The following is a 20,868-nucleotide window of genomic DNA, read 5'->3' on the forward strand; positions in this document are numbered from 1 at the left end:
GTGTAAACAGGCCAAGATTGTTTCTTCCTCCCATGACACAGTCCTTTCAGCTTATATGGGATAGATTATGTTGAACACTGATTTGAAAGATGGTTTTCTGGATTAAGGTAGCATGAAGAAACTGGCACATTCTGCACAAATGTAACAGAAGAAGCAACCCCTGCTCCCAAGACCTTTAAATTCATACTGATTAATAATAAATGAAAAATGTAATAGTAGCACATACTATAATAGTAAATCCTGGCAAATCAAAATGATCTGTTCTGCTGTCTCTGTATATCTTCCTACCTTAGATCCTGTTATGTAAATGCTGAAAATACAAGAAGGATGGTTTGAGTGGGCATGTTTAATGTTGCTGTGTACCAAGGGGTCAGTGAAATTATCTAAACCACAAGCATTCTCCTTGCTACAAACTAATAGATCTCTCAAAAGTGATGTGGACTTTTCCAAGTCCTTCTGGAGAATTTATGGGATGTGAGGACTCATCCACACATCCCTATCTCACAGTTCAGTGCAGTTCTATGTCCTCTCCTGTGCTTTCAAAACAAGCTGGAACACACATGCTATACCCATTTTCAGTGTCACCAAGCAACAAAGCTATAAAGCAAATCTAGTTGAACACTAAAAAAAAGTACAGTGAAAAAACATACAGAGATTTGTGCAGAGTTCCTAATTTTTGTTGACTTTTCCCCAATCTCCCTCACAAGCAATCTTTGTTATTTCCACAGTGTATAACATTGTATAATGTTATAATAATTACATGAATATTAATGTTATAACATTAATATCCCGGTGAGTGTTGACCTAGCACTTTGAAACTTGATCCATGCTGTTTTCCTGGTTTCTACAGTTTAGAGCAAAACTTATTCATTCTGTTTTCAAACACACAATAATCTGACCAAAACTGAAGAAATTTTCAAGGGGCAGCTCAAATTTAGCTCCACTCCGACGTAAAACCTCCAGCGTCCCAGCAAGCTCAGAGGAAAACTGGTCAAAAGGTAATTTATAGACTCACATAATAAAAAAAAAAACCATTGTACTTCTAGCACCATCTGCATGGGACCAGGAAAGGCAACTGGAACCACTTTGATGGAAAAGGTGGATAAACTTTGTCTGCAGGCAGAGGGCAGGCATCCTACTCTTACCCTCGTGGACTTCTCCATGGCATTCAACACCGTTGCTCTATGCAGTGCTGCAGGTAGCAGGAGTTCAGGGTAAACTCCCAGAAGAGTTGGTGTATGCAGTGATGGGAACCAACAACTCTGACAACAGATATCTCACAACAGAGAAAAACTCTGTTCTTAATACCTCACAACATGCAGCCTCTAACTGATCATATATGTGTCAATAGCTGGCACCGTATATTAGCTGTCCCTTTCCTCAGCCACATAAGTCCCTCCGCTCCTATCCAGATGTGAAAGAAAAGCAAGACCCTTGTGGGTAGATGAAATAAACTAAGGCTTTAGCCTACGTCTTTCAGCTGAAAATACGCATCTGTGATGTGACTAGTTCAGGAAGGCTCAGATCCCTTAATAATGGTCATTTTTCATAGAGAAGCATTCAGTAGGTGTACTTCATATCCTCTCAAACTGATGCTTGCATCAGAGAATCACAGAAGTGATACCTGACAGTGAAATCTTCAGCTCTTAGGAAACTCGGGTACAGGAATAAAACTGATCTTCTCAACATGAGAAATGACCAGGATTATGTGAATCCTCCTCTCTTTATAGTAGCTTACATCAAATTTGGAATCAAGTCAGTGTCTCATTTTTCATATATTCCTGGCACTTCATGAATAATGCTCATGATATCTAGAAGTCTCCTGAAGCTGCAGGATGAAGTTTATGACAGGTAGTTTTCTTTGGTAAAAAACTTCATTCGAGACTAAGGGAATGCATGCTTGTACAGGACCTAGAACTCTCTTCCATGGGCCACAACCACCATTGTATAAATGACTGAACCAAGGAAATAATAATCACGACAACTCTCATTTCATTAAAAAATAGAAAATGTATTTCTTTTACCTTGTCTCCCTGTACATTAACATTGAACAAAATGTATATTAAAAGCTTAAAGTTGTACTAAACCTGTTTTCCCTCCTGAGATGACTCTCTTAAGATTCCCCTTGCCAATGACACCTCTGCTCTTCTAGCTAAATACAGAGACTCATCAATAGAAACAAAGATGTCTCCCACCAAAGGCTTAAAACATTGCTTTTTAAACTTCATTTATTTTTAAATCTCCCTGACTGTTATTTAACTATTCCAAATTAAACCTTTTTCTTGAATCTGAATCTACAATTAACAAAACCATCAAGTTTGAAAAATCGTAAGCTTCAGTTTCATGATGTCAACCAGTGTGACAAGCAAAGGAAATCTAAAGCATTACACACCCTAACGGTTACTGAGCTTTAAGACATTAGCATATAACCAGCGCAACAGCTGGTTGTTGGGGTTTTTTTCCGTTTTTTACTCCTAGAAATGAGGGCCTAATAAACTGACATTCCTTCAAATACCTCTTTCAAGTGGTAAGAGGCTTTAAAACTTGAGTTTGCAATGCATTTACCTCCTTGCCTGCAAAAACGATAAACAGTTAAATATTTTAGTGTGCTTAGGATTAAGAATTAACTGACTAAACTGAAATGTCCAAGTGTACCCTTTCACTACTGGGAACTGCACATAGGCTTCCCACTAAACAAGCAAGATGTAAGGCAAGGACTGTGTCACATTTTTCTGTTTACCTGTACAATTACAGTCCTTGTCTTACGTCCTGCTTGTTTAGTGGGAAGCCTATTTATTCAGAAATAACCCAAACTCACTTCAATATAAACTACAACAACTTGACCAAACACAATAGGAAATACCATGAGAGTACTGTGATAAAATTGTATGTTAATGTCAGATTGGACTTAAGTTAAAAATACATACACTAACAGGCTACAGTTAGCGCCTGTTTCAACTCAATTGTGGTAGAATATATCAAAGGCGCCCCATATTTCTCATGGCTTTTATTACAGAATGCAACAGAAAACTGATGCTACATTTTTGTTAATTATATACATAAGCTTACCTGAACTATGTGCTGGAGGGCATTTTTCATTTTACTCTTCATCTTCCTCAGCAAGTTCAGTTTCTTTGTGCACCACCACTCTTGTGACAGACATGTCAGGGTGCTGTTCTTTGGCTTCTTTGATTGCCTGTGCCAGGGCCTGCAAATGTATTTAAAACATGTAACTCAACAACAGCAAAAGAACATTCATATGGGGCCCAGAGAATGGGAGAGTAGCATCAGAAACGTTGGTTGTAATTGTTCAGAACCTGAACTTAAGAGGGCTCAGGGTTAAAAAAAACCCAAAACCAAAAACCAAAACCAACCAACCCCCAAACCACAAAACCCAACCAAAAATACCCCAAAAACCCACTATGCTAAAAATTTACCAAAATTTTCAGGAAGTAATAAATAATGATGAAGTTACCCTGTAACTTTTCCAGCTCATTTCAGGAGACAAAAAGTATTCAGTAAACAGAAGTTTTTGAACTTTTGCAATGGATCTAGCAAATAAAGACTTAACAAGAATGTACACTACATAAAAATCAGAGTTCCCTTCAGTTTCCTCAATAAAATGGAAAGATACTTTGGAATGCGTACTAGGTATTGTACTGAAACTCTGGAAGAAGATTATAACAGAAATTTCTTTCTCAGCCCAGGAATCTCCTTTTTCTCCTTTTACTAGTTTAAGAGAACTTTCTCTACCTCAACTCAGGGAAGTGTAAATATAAGTATTACTCAGTTTCTTATAATCCCTCCTCATTTTAAGAAATTTTATCTTCTTAAGAGATGTACCAATATATGCAGCTGGCAGTTGGATTAGATTATCATTGTAGGTCCCTTCCAACTGAAATATTCTATTCTGTTCTGTTCTATACAAGGCTTTACAGTCAACCACATAAAAGCACCCTCTGAGGCAGAACAGGTAAAAAGAGTGCCTGTGACCTTCTATTCCTCCCCCTGATCTAAATCTTATTTACGTGAGCTCTATTACTGTTGGAACCCAACACAATAAAAAAAAAACAAAACCAAACTGCAAGGCATTCTGAGGCAACAGGAAGCACAGTTTATTCACCTTAGCATCAACCACAACTAAAAAAACCCTGAATATACTAGAAGGAGCAAGAAAAATATACTGAAACAAAAGTTTTATCTTAATTTAGGAAAGTGACAATTGCCAGAGCCATAGGTGGTAAGTGGGAGAAGAAATAACTAACTCTGAAGAGAGATTGGAAACACCAGCATTAGCCACCTTAACTCTTATATGATAATGATTTGAAGTCCTATTAAGGAAATATGTACAGAACACACAGTGTGCATTGGTACAATACTGGTATTTGCTGATGTATTAATCCTAAAAAATGTTTAGTACTTTGTCTTTTACAATATGCCAAATGTAATCTCTGTAATACCAATGAGGATTTATAAGAAAGTGGCTGCTGAGATATAAGAATCATTGTTTATAATCAAACCATAAACAACGAAAAAACCTTAAGTCTCTAATTGTTAAATTACAACAAGTAATACAAGCATTTGTGTTCTGAACTCCAAATTAAAATACTGTTTTCCTATTGAAAACTGGTTTAGTGATGTAGGGAGCTAAAAGACAAAGGAATAAACATCCAGCATGTAGTTTCTGCATTTGAAGAGCTCCATACCCATGGAAGAAAAAGAGGTAGAGATTTCTTAAATCTCTTAAAAGCTGCTCACTGCTGCTTTAAACTTCAGTAACTCAAATCCTATTTTGTATTTCCTTTTTTATAATTTCATTTTTTACTTCATTACTCACTTATCTCAAAACAAAGAATGGCTTAGAGAATTGTCTGGTATACTAAAGGTATTGTGTGACCTTTCCAGACGTCTGAAGTGCACTGAATGTGTGTCAAAGCAAACAAGAGCCATGCCTGATGCTGAACAGCCCTGTCATTTAATTATGAGATTCAAGAAGAGATTCAACTTGTCAAGAGCTGCTTTCCGGAGGCCAATCAAAATATGCAACTAAATTCCCCGAGAGCTCTCAGTATATTACAATTAAGAACCTAAATTAAATTCTGTTATATTGATTTGTGTAGGTTTCATAAAGTCAGAGTTGGATTCACTGCAACTTTATTGGAAGGATTTTCCATTTGTATTATCCAGTGATAGTTGATCGACTTTGTTACTACAGTTTCTTAGATGAAAAACAATAAAAATTGTGTAATCATCACTACAAAGAATAGATAATTGCACTTGCTTAATTATTTTCCTGTGTACTGCTTAAATTCAGCCTTCTTAATTGGGCAGGTAGAAGTGCTTTTAACCTTAGTTCCTAAAACACTGTAAAATACTGCTTTGGTACTGATAGAGATGAAAGGTACTTACATAAAATTCCAGCAGATCAACAATTACTTTTGTTATACAGAATTCTACAAATAGAAGTCAAAAACTTCTATTTATAATTTTTAAATTTGAGACGTTTATGCTTTAATGTAGTTCAAAGCTTTCAATGCTGCATTCGGATGTTGCTGACACAATGCAGTAGAGACTCGCATTTATCCAGATTAATGTATCAAAATAAGATTATTTTAGTAATACTTTTCCTACCAAATGGCAAAAGCAGCACTAAACAAATTGGGTCTCTTCCAAAAAAAGCAATCCCTTTAAAAATAGTAAGAAATGCATTCATATGATCTATGATGTAAAGTTACAAATGTGGTTTTTCTTTCAGTTATATTCTAAAGGCTCCTTATTCACAAAACATGATTGCTTAACAACTTTTACACAATTAACAGTCTCAAGGTCTTTCTATAGCCTCTTATTTCAGCTTCTCTACCTTTCTCTTATTCCAGGTTTCTGAAACATCATCTGGATCTCACTGGACCACAAAAAGCACACTGTAAGTGTTAACAGCTTAAATACTCACCTCATCATGGTCAATATCTGCATCTCCCGTAATGACAATGCGCTTCTCAATTCTTGTTTCTGATACCCCACCTTTTACCATCTGCAGATGGCACACACAAAAAAAGAAAACATCCGTGTATTTTTTCCATACTGCCACAAAGCACTGCTGTTGCACTGAAGCAAATACATTTCTGTGACTGAGTTGCAATTAGTAGTAAATATTCTCGGTGCTAAATCATCCTTGCCTTTCTCAGTTATGCAGTTAGTCACATTCTAGCAATTGCTAAACATGATAAAAACCAAGCAATAGAGAATTTTTTCTGTTACTGGAACCCAAGTTTGAACAGATCTAGATATGCAGACAAACTGGAATTCCAGCTTCTTCTACCATATCAATCTGGCAACACGGAAATTTCAGGAGGCTCTTCTTTGATTTCAGCACATCTGTCATGGGCCTCGTCTCAGTCTCTGAAGAATCCTATGCCATTATATACAAAGATGATCTGTTTTTCAGTTCTGCCTTTCATGGACCTTAGTGAGATATTTTCAACATATTTCACATTACTGATGGAAATACTTTTGTGCTTTGTTTCTTCATTTCTTACTCTAATGATTAAAATGTTTTAGCTTATAGAAAAATTCTCAGAGAAGTAACATTATATTTTTTTTTTTTAAATCAGCCTGTATAAGAGGAAAGAATAAACTACTACTTGATACACTGACCATATTAGGAAAGATCCAAGATGAATCTGTTAAGAACACCATTAAAATATTAAAACTACTTTGGCAGGTCCCTTTATCAATAATCAGCAGTTTGGGACATAAAACAGAAAGTTAGTTTAGAAAATTCAAACAAGTCTTTTCAACTGGCGATAAGCATTTGGTACGAAAAGATAAGGATCTGCTGCATTACAGTAATCCAGTAACTTTTTAGTAGAAGACAAGACTGAAACCATTTACTTTAATGGTTCCTTCCAAAAACCAGCATTACCTGACATCTGAACTTGACAAGTTAAATGTACATTTTTTTTTGCGCCCCCCCCCCCCCCCAGCTGTGGTAGCACAGTTTATTGAATATAGCCTTTTTCGTAAAATGGTGATGACTTAATGATTCCAAAAGGGAGCATGGGACTGAAAAGGACCTGTTGACTAGTCTGTATAACGAAACATACACATTCTAAATTCTGAGCTTACTTATTTCATGTGACTTTTATCTGACAACTTTCCAACATCATCCTTCCACTGTCACATTGTGAATATGATTTTCAATCTTCAGAATATTTCAGTCTTTAATATATATCTATTGAATATATATCCAGTGAGCAGTGAATTATTGCTCCATTCTGTGATGATGTGAACTTCTTGTCTTGGGGTGGGGGAAAATTCCAAATCTTTTTTTTTTTGCTTTACACCAAACAACGCTTTCTGTAATTTTCTTGGAAAACTACGTTAAGAGTTCAAAGACAAGAGTTCAAAACTGTGTTGTCTGGGCACAGCTAAAAGTTGATAAATATTTACATAAATTAATAATAACAACAATCATCATCATAATCGTCACACTTTGGTAGTTCTAACATACTCTGCCATTAAACATGAGACTGAAACAGATGTCATGTCCTGTTAAACACCGAGTTTTCCTTTCCTTTTCAAGCATGGAATGCAGAGCACATAATTCAGCACCAAAATATGCTTGCAAAGTAATCTAGGGGTACAATCTGTTTTTAAATATGCTCTAAACATAGCAGCACAAGGATCATCAACACAAAGGCTGAGAAAACATTCTTTCAGTTCATTCTTATAACTGATGCTATTAGCAGGGCTCCTGCGGACTTCTGACAAATCAGTTACATTAACGAAGATTCTTTAAGATATCAGTGAATGATGACCGGATTGAAACTGTAAAAACTTAGGTACATGCTCATTTGTCACACAGAGAAATAAGACCTATATGAAGTACTAAAAAACTAGTTATATTTTTCTTCCTTTCTCTGCTTATTCGTTAAGGCTTCTCTATTCAAAATCTGCGTACAGAAAGATTAACTCTCGCACATGCCTGGAATGAGACCAATCCATTTCAAGTCAGTTTTCTTCAATAAATTAGCAGATACATGAGAAAGTTCACATAAGACTTTATTTTGAGGGTTTGGTGTGTTTTTTTTAGTTCAGAGAAACATTATTATATTTTACCTTTGTGATGTGTGTAGTCGTGGTAGTAGAAATTGACTCTGATGTAATAGTCTGTGCACTCAGCAGCACACCAGCATTGCCACCAGCACTGCCATCAAACTGTAAGGAAGAAAAAAAAAAGGTACTTTTGTATTATGGCATTTAAAAACCCTGTTTTCACAGAAGAAAAGGCTGGTTTTCTTACCAAACACATTCTTTAGTTCAGTTAGAACTGAAATCTAAATAGAAGCCATCCAAGTTTCCCGAGTCATGTAAGACTGTCATTATGGCTCATTCTTGTGTAAATTTTATGATCAAAGTTACATGTTCCTTTCAGGAGCAATGACATATTTTAATCAAATGTCCAAAACTATAAACAAGTTATACATTTACAGACAGCAACTAAGACCTTACATAAAAAAAAAACTACTTAGAACTTCAGAAGTAATACTGCTTTGTCTACAAACATTTCACTTACCTAATTCATAGCCAAAGTATAGCCTTAGCCGCAAGAAAATAGTTTTTTGAAAAGCATTTTTTGGACATTATCTGTTTTGATCTACAAGTAACTGGAATAAAAACCAATCACCCAGCCACCATACCTGTGGAGATTCATATGTGATAGTTTTAGTTTCTGTTTGAACAATTGGAACTTCTTTAGTGGAGATTTCAGTTCTCTGTGTGGCATCTGAAATGGTTACCATCTCTGTTTTCACTACTGGAGGCTGTAGTGCAAGAAATAACCAATCAATTCAAAAGACAGAATAAGGTTTGTAAAGTGAGGCCAAGAAAACAAACCCCAAAACTCAAGAAAATCGTAACAATAAGTATTTGACTGTCTTCCCAATCAAAAAGCATGCAATAAATAAGCAAAGTGAAATGAAGCTAATACAAGGCAAAGATTTCTGCACAGGCCATAACAGTAAAAAAAAAAAAAAAAAAGGAATAAAAAGAAAAAAAAAGTTGGAATAATAAACGAGCCCTCTAGTAGCTACATAACATGGTAGGAAAATTTAATCACCTAATAACCTTGCCAAAGTTCTGTGTTTCAGCCAACAGTACATATCACACTACTATCAACTGGTAAAACCAAGCTGCAACACAGGTATTGAAAATGGGTAAAAGAGCATCACTAGGGAAAAAAAAATAAATCTTAGTTTGCATAAAGAAGCTGATAGCTAGCTCAGATGGATAAACTTCATATTAGAGTTAATCTGGGAAAATACCTATCACTGCTCGGTCAAACTGCAAATAAGGACTAGAAATTCCAAGCAAATTACGTAGAAGTTCAACTTTTTAATACATAGTACTTCTGGAACAGAAAAAAAACTTTGACAACTGGATTTTAAGCAGTCTAAATTCAATGTAATAATTCCAGAAATAAACGTCGTCTTTTAGAATCACAGAATTGTAGAACGGTTTGGGTTGGAAGGAACCTTTAAAGGCCATCTAGTCCAACCCCCTGCAATGAGCAGGGACAGCTTCAACTAGATCAGGTTGCTCAGAGCCCCGTCCAACCTGACCTGGAATCTTTCCAGGGATGGGTCATCTACCACCTCTCTGGGCAACCTGTGCCAGTGTTTCACCACCCTCATTGTGAAAAATTTCTTCCTTATATCTATATATTTTGACAACAATCCTAAAAATCAATTTTAGTCATTTAGAGTCAGCTAGTGGTGTTCCCTGTAATATCACAAAGCAAGCAATTAACCAGGGGTCTGTAAGCCAGTGAACTTGTGACTTAGCTATTGGAGAAGATTTTCAATATACTTAAGAACTTTAAAAAAAAAAAATCTATTAAAGCCTTTTGATATTTTTCTAGATGCACCAGTTGCTATCTCCCATTGATTTTGGATGCACATGGGGGGAAATCCCAGGGAATAAAAAAAAATCCTTTCTTTCCTTCACACATTTGCACACACTTCTCCCTTCTCGCCTTCCTCCAAACCAGCTATGTTTTTAGGAAGTGTGGGTGCCTGCAACCCACAACCCTTTCAAGCCATTAATCAGAATACCTGTGTATGCAAAAGACAACAAAAGAAAGAAGGTAAGTTGTTTGGATTTAAGTGCAAAGAAGAAAAAAATTGCCACCATTGCAAGAACAAGCAGGTAGATAACTAGGGAAAAAACCACCCAACTGTTGAAAAACTCAGCAGAAGATCATGCCAACTTTACAGAGACGCATCCCTGCGCTTCATTTTTTCTCTTTCTGCTTCTTTATAAAGTTTGCCCAGTAATGAACCTTTCAACCTTGTTTGGCTTAAAACAACTGACTGTGACTGGAACCCAAGCATGCTTCCCTAAATATCTACTGCACTAGAAGACTTGATAGTAAGACTGTGATATACGCTTCATCCCTTTACAGTGCAGTGCTCTCACCTATGCAATTTTTAGCCACGCTATTTCTAGTCTACAACTCCATAACATTTTTTAAAAGGAAAAAAAAAAAAGGCAAGAAAAGCAGCGAGTAATGAGGGGGGAAAAAAGAAACAAAAATTTGTGACGGGTGTTTTCTAATTTCAATTGCCGATAGCTTTCCAATCACAATTACATGTCATGGACGTGTCAAAAACAATTGACAAATAGACAAGACGAGACTCAAAACATTGGAAACATGTAAATAATAAATCTACATTATGTATGTGCATATAAAATAAGGGGGAGATAAAAAGCAGATGTCAGTCTTCGGAAGGTTTGCCTTACTGGTGATTCTCACTCAGTTCTAGCAAAAAGTCAGAAACCATAACTGAAGGAGACAGAATTTCACTGCTCATCAATGGTTTCCCCTTCCAAATGATCTGAATCTTGTTGGATGCCTGAAGAGCTGGAGGAATAGGAGAAGAAGAAAGGCAGGTATATTTTCACCCCAAGAAATATCTCTGCTTAATCTAGTTGTCAAACTGTTCTACCATTTACCTCTGAACAACAAATTATTTGTGGTGCAACATCAATGTCAACATGAGACACATCTCCATTGAGTTTGAGGTGTTCTTCCTCTCTTTCTTCACCTAAATCTTGCTTACTTTCCTCTGACAAATTCTTCTCTTCTGTAGCTATGGTAACTGCATTTTCCTGGACCAAATCTTCATCTGTAACTTGTGTGTGCTCATCTGGTACATTTAGTTTATTGCCTTCTGGTGTGGCTTCCACATGCTGTACTTTTTCTTCATGTTCTTTCCTTTTCATGTCTTCCTCTTCTTCCTGTTCTTCCCTGATGACTTCCTCAATTGCCCTATGATGTGGCTGGTATTCTCCCACCTCTTCATCCTCACTCTCACTACTACTGCTGCTGCTGCTACTATCTGATGGCAATGATGAAGAGTCCTTTTTTGACAGATGCTCCACCTTACATGTTTCCCCAGCATCAGTGGCAACTTGCATTTTCCCTTTGTTGGTTTCGTCTATGACTAGTGTTTCTTCTATCCCAACCTCTGCCTGCTTCTTCTCCTCCACTATGTCCAGAGTCTCATGTGAACTCTGCACGAAAAACATGGATGAGGAAAAACAAAAGTAGAGTATATGAATAAATTAAAATGATGGAAATAAAATTAGCTGATGGCTGGTTCATGTCATGTAGAAGACAAAAGATGGTTGTGATGGTTAACTGTAAAAGGAAGGAAAGAAAGAATGAAGATGGATTGGAAGAGTTAGAGCCAAATTTAACTATGGAAAAAAATCAGTAGAACCTTATCAGCATCGCTGACTCCAGTACAAGGCCCTTCTGCTCTGGAAGCATGTCTCTGCGAAACAAAAAGCAATCAGAGGACAAAAATCAATGCATAACTCTTTTCAACAGTGCAACATCCTCCAAGCAAGCTTTTAAGAATATATATACATGATACTAGGCAGATAGCGTGTATTCACTGCAAGACTCACACAGAACTATGCTCCTTTCCTTCCACTTCACTGAAATATTCCATTCAAAAGTAAGTAAGAATTATGGACATTATTAATTTGGGTAAGAATTTAATTATGAAAGACTGAAAGTAAAAGCATGAATGCAGTGGCCAGTGATGCTACTGAGGCAGTTATTTCTCTCAGTTAAATCAGGAATTAAGAATAAATAACACTAAGGGAAAGTAAAAAAAGCCCAAAACTATTTAGCATTCTAATATCAGTTTCTCATCATACAAAATAAAAAAAAAAGACTTTAGTGTAAGATTTTATTAGCTGCTCATATTTGGTCTGTTACTTCATGTAACAATGCATGACGGAGAGTGTTTAGGGTGGTATGTTGTCAGAATAGCAATACACTATTACCCAGGTGATCCCATTAGAATTCAGTTTGAAGCCAAAATGATGAGATTAAAGCAGTTATATTTGTATTTGTTCCGCAACAAAATGATCTGTGATGGATATCCCAGAAAGCCCACTGTAAATTACATATGAGGTAGGGGTTTTTTTGATCTAATGTATTTTTAGCGGTTTGCAGCAAAATTTGAGTTCAAACGATAAGAATACAAAAATCAACACATCATCTGTGACTTAATCCTAGCTTTTATTGCTGTTTACCAAGCAAAGCACCTACAAGGTGCAAGCCAACTCAAAGAAGCACCAATTCATATTTTTTGACTGTTGCAAACCCAGAGTTAAGCTCTCCAGCTGGATCTGGATCTCTCCCTCTGCCCGCTGACAGAAGCCACCAGCTTACCGGCTCTGCCACACGAGAAGTAAGATGCAGGCAGGCCCCCTTTCTGGCATTTTTAAGGCGTTGGGGGTGGGTGGGACCGCTGTAGGCGGGGGGAGCCCAGCCCCGCGGCCAGGTGGCCTGCCCAGCCCCTACCGTTCGGCGGCCGGCAGGGCCGGCGGGGGGAAGCACCTGGGGCGGCGGCGGCGCGGCCGAGGCGGCGGTCTCCTCCCCCGCAGCGCCCTCTGCTGGCCCCACGCTGGCGGCGGCGAAGGGCCCTCTGGTGCCAGCGCAAAGGCCCTCCTTACTAAACAAAATGGACGTTATCTCCTCTTCTAGGCTCTAGACGAGGTTAGAAAAGGGAAAGGAAAGAATTAAACAGTGACGGACGGAGCGGCAGCGACCTACAAAGGCAAGGTTTGGCAGGAGAGACACACGACAAAGAGGAGGAGGCAGTAGGGGCCCGTGAGGTGGCACGAGCGCAGACGGGACAGAAACTGCTGTCACCACCACACACGGTCATCTCTCCACCATGCACATCGCATGATAAAAATTAAAAACATTAACATTTCCATGGATCTCCCAAACAGAACAATGTACTTAGGCAGTAATTCCATATTTACTATTGGGATTTTTCCCTTTTAAAAATCCATTTTTAACACCTCCTAATGCCTGATTGGCTCAGAGCTTCAGGGTAGTCAGATACATTTGCGTGGAACAATACATACCCACAACGCTGAAACAAGGTTTTCTTTATATTATCTGTTATGTATATGTTTTTCAAATTCTTAAATATCCTCAGCAAATCCGCTTCTGCTAAAGAATCTGTTTTCAAAAAGCCTTTCCCATTCTGCTGGGAAAACTTGTTTTATTCAAACATATGTAACAGGGTACGTTGCTTTAAAGCATAAATGATGTTCATAGTCTGGTCTATTTTCTCTATGGTAAAGCAAACTTTTAAAGTTCATGTGGGTACAAGCCTCTGAAAAGGCTAAAATTCTTTATCCCAGTTTTCCTTCCATGAGCCCTTGTATTAAGTTAGAAGTAAAAACAGTTAAAATAAAAAGCCAATAATATAACAAATACCTAACATGGACACATCACACATTTTGACAGCATTCAGTAAGATACATTTCGGTGTCAGAAGAGGGTACTAGAGCAAATCCCGGCAGAAACACACGCCTGGGGAAAGCCAAGGTGCCATGCAGACAGCTGCAGTCCGTGTGGACTAAACGTGTGAGGAGCAACGTAGAATCTGAACCGACATAAGTTACACCATTATACACAGTTAATATACTGTGCATATACTACATACACACATACGGCATGCAAAAGAACAGAGAAGGAAAAGAAAAAGAACCCCTGTATTTTTTTCCCTACAAGAAAATTTAAAGTTTATTTCAAAGGTGGCTAAGAAAATTTAATGTGAATGCAAGTTACTAAATCTGCTCTTATGCAATATTTAATATCCATCAGGGCAATGTGTTCCTCACCCCCACTTTCCTTCCCTAGTTTACCACACCCAATAACTGTCCATCCATTTATAGATTACATCAAAAGGCAAAAATATTGATGATACTCCTTCTACCATACTCTGGTACCACGTGCTTTCTAACCACTCAAAAGCAGTGAAAAAAAAGGAGGTGGTGGTAGCGGGGAGTCTTTATGTGGTCTGACTGTGTGCATCTCTCTCTCTCCCCCCCAACATATGTATATAATTAAAGGCAGGCGCATACCACCCATCTTTTTGCATTTCACCACCTTCAAATTTTTAGGTCGTCTAATCTTTTAAAAGGAAAACCTGAATCACACAATTTGTTTGATAATGTAAGCCCTGTTCCCTGAGGAGGCATCTAGTAAAAATAATTAAATGTTTAGATAGAATTGGCACTTTTAATCAAATTACTGTAATTACAATAATGTATCAGCCTGTGAAGATGTTTAAATTCCTGGCAAATTCATTCTGGTACATAGTCATATGCACTAACATGAAATACTCTTTACAAGCAGCCGAGGGAAAGGGAGGAGGGAGATGGATTAAAAAAAGTAAAACATTGTGGGTATCCATATTTATTTGTGACATACGTATCAATGTGTCACAACTTCTGTTATAATTAAGTCACAGATGCTGTGCATTTCTGGGAGTACGATGGTAACAGTGGCACAAACAAGATGTATCCAGAATAACACTTCCCATACACAGAAAATTACTTATTTGCAAGTATTTACACTGGAGCAAAAGAAGGAAGAAAAGAAAGAATATCAGCAGTGGTATCCCTGCTTTATTCTCATCTATTGTCCAACTATCCTAAAAGACAGGCAAGGAATCATACAGTCCAGGAACAGGACTGAGCAATGTATTAGTTTACTAATACCAGCAAGTTTATAAATTGGGGGTAACGAAACACTTGAACACAAACTACACTTACTTGAATTACATCCATCAACAAGTCATTCAGGATGGAAATACACAGTTTCCCAAACCTTGTATTTATATGTTACTGAAACAGGACAGACAGCTTCACATTAACCTACTTTTGTCCCAATTCCTAGAAAATAGTCTAAAAGTGATGTGAAAAAGCAACATCACAATTGCTACCCATCATCACTATCACACTGCTAGCAGTTGCACTGGTTATATAGTATTCTTCACTGCATAGATGTTAAACTAGTGTCTGGGGGAGAAAACCTCCCTCTTTTCCTGGATGAAGACAGAAATACGGAAGTGTGGAGGTACTCAGAACTAGGTTGCTTTTGAAATGAAGCTGCTTCTACAGCATTATTGATTTGAATAATCAATAAAATACACAGTGAACATATAAAACAAAAGTTCTTGTGTGAAGTGTCAAATAACTGCAGACCATTATTTCCATATAGAATGGAAATACTTGTTTTGCTGTCATCCTAGTCACAGAAAATACAGCAATTATGCATTGAAAAAAATGGTTTTCTTTTCAAGTAGGAGCCATTCAGAACTTCACAGCTAGTTTGGTGTTTAAGCAGAATGTTGCTGGCATTCATATATGTGTATATATATACACACATATACAGACACACAGATCCTGGTTTACAACTCAACCTTCTCCTTTTAATACTGGCTTAAAAAAGTTATCTCCATCAGGGGAAAAAAAAAAAGAAAAAGAAAGAAGTGCCCAAGCTAGCCCACAGCAGATGCAGCAAAAAGGCAGTAGGTTTCAGGGCAGCCACCTTATCAGTTTCCTCCGGTTTTGCTCCAGCCATCCATGGCATTGCAGTCCATTGGTTCTCCTTCCCAGGCAGCGTTTTCACTTGGAAAATGTGGTCTCCTTTTTTCTATTTGGTTTTCATTTTATAAAACCAGTGTAAATCAACAGGCAATGAGACAGACACACACTACACATAAACATAAAACCAAACCATCTGAAAGCGACAACATACTAGATGAGGAAAAAAACCACCAATCAGAAATAAAAGAACTCAGGGGGGCCTTGTCTTCAATACAAAGAAATCAACACAGATAATACGCACAACCACATAACAAAAATTTAGTTATACTTTTACATAAATGTCTATTTTAACCAAAAAGATATTTATAGCTATTAAATGAACCAATGTGTCATGGCCATTTGAAAATTTGACCAGCATTTGTAGCTCTGCATATGCCACTATGTGTAGAAACATTCAGGTACTACTCAGAAATTTGAGGAATACTTTCTTGGCAGTAATCATGAATTAACAAAAGAGTCCTTAAAGAAATGATCCATACAGTTAGTGGCTGTATTATCTGTATGCACATACTCACAGTTCAGATTGCTTAAGTATCTTACCGAAATAATGTCTTATTAACAAAAGTCATTTGGTAGCATCAAGCAATTTAAATTAATTGAAAGTTCACCTCTCTGGGCACTGAAGAGAGTATTTAAGAATTTAATGGGATAAGACAACAGTATATTTAGGAGGGAAGGTTAAGAACAATGGTTTAAGGAAAGGATAACAGCAGAAGATAAACTGATTGCTTTCAAAGACTGATTTGCTCTCCTACTCTATGAATGAAGCAGCAAATAGATCCTCATAAAACTAAAAGTTTCACAACAGCAAGAGAAATTTATTTGGGTAGTTTTCTTGCCACAAGCACTCAGGATGATACTCGTAGAAAATTGTTTTCCAAACTGCTGTTTTTAGGTTCAGTCAGGAAAGAGGTATAGAGAAACAGTAGGTAAATTCATTTTACAGACTTTTGGAGATTAAGGTGAGTAAATTTTAAAAACTACATTAGATATGTCCTGAAGAAGTCAACACTCTAAATTAACTGATCATGTAAGGTCCTTCTGAAACAACACACAGGCTGCATGTGTATTTATACACAAGCCGTCTAGGAAGACTTAAAGAGAAAAGGAGAGAAAAGTTCTACTGTCACTGAAAAGTTATCTCCATTGGTCTGTGTTAACCAGAGTGAAATTTAAGCTGTCCTTAACACACAGGAAAATCCTACCATCACCTCCATTTTCTTCTAGTGATTCTAATTCAGTTGTTCTTGTAGAAGAATAGAATTCCACACATTATTTAAAGTCAGGTCCAACGGTAAATGGTAAAAAGTTAATGCATACTTAGTATAAATAAATATTCCATTAGCCAGACAAAGTGTTAATCTAAAGGACAAACTGCATTAACTATATTACGTACAGGGTTGTATGGAAACGCATGCGGACAAGTGTCTGCAGTGACATACCCCTTGTGTCTGTAGGGACAGAGGTGTGATACGCCGCTTTTCCCACTCATTTGGGCGTGGTTCAGGTGTGGATTCCATGAAATTGCGCTTGAGCTCACTAATGCTAGCCTGGTGTTTCAGTAAGTCGTCCTGGGTCTTATCCAGGTCCTAGCAACCCGCAACATAAAACAAAGTAGGACAAAACACAACAACAAAAGCAAACTTAACTGGAAAAAAAAAAAGAAAGAAAAAAAAGAAACCAAACCAAGGAAAGTGCCTTGTGTCTGAAGAGCTGTTCTTCTTTGGAGTGCCTTAAAGTAAAAAAGTTTAAGGCTATAAGGGAACTAAGATTTTTTTTTGTTTTGTTTTTTGTAATGAAGGGCCACTCAAACGCCATTTCTTCCATACTTTAAGGCAAAGGAAAAATAATGCTGTATATGGTAGCAGCGGGCTATTTTAATCTGAAGCATGAAACTAGTAGCCCTATGAAACAACCATAATTTCCAGTAGTTGCTTGCTTTCATCTAGAATTTGTAGGCACAGAAGCCATTGTTTTGGGATACTGCACAACTAACATTACTGAAGGCAGCTGGAAGAAAGAGCAGTCTAACCCAAGACACATTATAAAAATGCATCTTTCTTGGTATTACAAGCTCTATGAAAAATACTTCTCTGAAGACAATGCTACAGGGACAAATATGCGAGCAACTAACACCTGCTTAACTTCAGAGGGACCACTCATTGTGCCTGTCATGTAGGCTTAAACCAGGTTTAAAGACTTAAAGCCTGATATCTGCCAATTCCACATTTAAGAACCTGACAGCAGACACAGCGCTCAAGTAGGGATAGTTTTTGTGCACATCAATACCAAAGAGATGTTCTCTTTAAATTGCACCTACATAGGCAAGTGCCAAAGGGGACACCATAGCATGAATATCAAATTATATTTTATGATGACCCACTGAGGCTAAGCTGCAGCACCTTGGATCAAATAACTACAAACTAGCCTTTCACTTTGTACCAGATACAGAAGCAGGCATTAGGATCGTGAGCTATGCAGAAACATAACTGTTCTGGTAAGTGGGCAAAAATCTATCTGCTTAGCTCTCTCGGAAATTCATTATCCTTTAAGTACAATGCTGGGCTTTGGTGGGAAGTGCAGATTTCACTCTGTTTTCATAATCTGTCTTCCTCCCAGCATGTCAGGCCTTGAGAAAGCCTATGCTGGTTAGGCACACTCTAACACAAGAATATTTTTTCAGTATTCTGTGGTGAAATTCAAGTTTAAGTCTCAGATCCATTTTTAGTACAGAATTCAAAGACTGAAGATTAAAAAGGAATAATATGAATGTAGACATAGTTATTAATGAAGTTTTCTCAAAAGAATGTAATCAGATACAATAATTTAGGTAAAGCATCTGGTTTTTGTTCAAAGATTTTATATTTGTTAACAGAAAATGTTGAAGTTTAACTTTTTGATTAGGATTTTTATAGTCAGTGCTCACAATGCAAAGACAACCCACCATAAGTCATGAGAAAATCAAACCCAATACAAACTCATTAGTTCCTAATTTCTTTTCACTTGCGTGTTCAGCACCAGTAAAAGTTTGGTGCTGCACATCTATTTCCCAAGTCTACAAATATTCACACGCGCATTTTGAACACTAAGAACCTCTCCCCTTCTGGCAGCTCAGTAGGTTCATATTGTCACAGGACCAATGCTTCACTTTTAATCTAGGACTCACAAACAAGACATTAAATACGTCCCCCTAAAGTATGTGTTTTCTGAGTGAAATAAAACCTTACACCAAAGGTATTCCACTACACAATGAAGCTCATAACAATCATGTCAAAATTTTAAAACCTGTCTTGGCTTGACACAAGGCACATTTCTTGGACATGATCAAAGCACAGTTATGCAATGCACACTTTCAGCGCTTTAGTAAGTTATACACAAGCAGTTTCAATAGTGATCAAAAGCTGCAAAAAGCCATAAAACATATTAGTTGGGTTACTGCAGTCCATACATCTCCTTATTACTGAACAAACCCAATGATTTTTTAAAAGACAGCTTTTGTGACAAAGGGAATTATTTACAGCCCCATCTGGATGAATAAAACTGAAGACGGCAGTAGGATTTTCTAAAATTTCCTCAGTTACTAGTTTATGTTATTAACCACAAGTTAAATGACACTGATTATAACTACAGACATTCTTTGACAAAATAATCCAGATTAACATACTATATGGAAATTCTTATAATAAAAATCTCTACTTCAGTGACAAAGCACTACACATTCACATACTGTTCAAAGCTCTTTGTTGTTGCTCATCTCCAATGAAAACCAACCTTTAGGAAGCAAAAATTACTTCCATTTGAAAAGTGAAAAAATGAGGCAAAGATTTCAGAAACATATCTAAACATTCCCTTTAAAAACCTGATCCTCATATACATTTCTCAAAGCTCCTAAAATCAATGAGCATCAGAACCAGAATTGTTTTTTCCATACTTCTATCACTGCTTGTGCCTTACATTTATTCCATTTATTCAGATAATGTATTTGATAAAGTTTGATTAAACTGGTGATATTCAGATAATGTATTTGATAAAGTTTGATTAAACTGGTGATAACTAGAAACCCTGCTCAACAAAAGATGCATGCACTGAGGAGCAATGTATAAAATCCCATGTAGGATTACTAATTGGACCTATGTGCTTTCTCTAAATAGGGCTATTATTCCCAGTTGCCACCTTGAAAACACCTAGCAAAAATAAACAAAATGTACATTCAACATTCAAGATAAAGGTTTTTTTGTTTGAATTTTGTTTTGTTTGTAATTTAAAAAAAAAATAAACTCAGAAACTAGCATTATAACATGCAACATTTCCAAGCTTTTTTCCCCCATGCACTTCATGCATTGTGTCCATAACAGCCTGCAAGTGATTTCCCATCCCATGCAGCCTGGCAGTCCGTGAAAAGGGAGAGCGTTTCTTATATTATATACAAACCTCCAACATTAAATTGCTATGTCTGACATAAATATTTTCCCCGTCTACTCTCAAGGAATTGCTCTGTGAAATTAAACCACACAAAAAAACAAACAAACAAACAAACAAAAACAATCAAAATAAACATAAAATATACCAGTATACCAGCAAGTAAATAAAAAAAGACCCTTAGAATCAGACAGTTAAATAAAGGAAATAAAATGGTAAGGTGAAAAGGCACAATTCAGATTACATCCACAGAGTGCTAACAAGGCAGGCAGCTACAGCCAGATTTAATTGTAAAAAAACAACGATGCACCTTCTGCTGTGCTTCTTCCTCTTCAGATTCCACCTATGTGAGCACATGGCAAATTATCAAGAAAAGAAACTGTTAACATACGCTTACAGAATAACACAGAGGCTTCATCTCTTTGTAAATGCTGCAAAGTGTGCTATATTTACAGACCT

The 20,868-nt window shown here is 37.0% G+C and overlaps 1 protein-coding gene across 1 annotated transcript in view; it reads right to left on the reverse strand.

The window, feature by feature from the left end:
- Positions 1 to 3,100: 3,100 nt before the first annotated feature.
- Positions 3,101 to 20,868, reverse strand: part of EPB41L2 (erythrocyte membrane protein band 4.1 like 2) — a gene marked incomplete at both ends in the record, with an annotated part of 75,155 nt that continues 57,387 nt past the window's right edge. The window contains 10 exons of the mRNA XM_081997775.1: positions 3,101 to 3,208; positions 5,951 to 6,031; positions 8,119 to 8,217; positions 8,700 to 8,822; positions 11,014 to 11,574; positions 11,784 to 11,837; positions 12,917 to 13,066; positions 15,932 to 16,036; positions 17,433 to 17,579; positions 20,720 to 20,752. Coding sequence (XP_081853901.1) covers positions 3,101 to 3,208; positions 5,951 to 6,031; positions 8,119 to 8,217; positions 8,700 to 8,822; positions 11,014 to 11,574; positions 11,784 to 11,837; positions 12,917 to 13,066; positions 15,932 to 16,036; positions 17,433 to 17,579; positions 20,720 to 20,752 — 1,461 coding nt within the window. The remainder of the gene's footprint in view (positions 3,209 to 5,950; positions 6,032 to 8,118; positions 8,218 to 8,699; positions 8,823 to 11,013; positions 11,575 to 11,783; positions 11,838 to 12,916; positions 13,067 to 15,931; positions 16,037 to 17,432; positions 17,580 to 20,719; positions 20,753 to 20,868) is intronic.

Source organism: Phaethon aethereus (genome assembly GCF_964289735.1).
Source record: "Phaethon aethereus genome assembly, chromosome: 3".
Classification (NCBI taxonomy): domain Eukaryota; kingdom Metazoa; phylum Chordata; class Aves; order Phaethontiformes; family Phaethontidae; genus Phaethon; species Phaethon aethereus.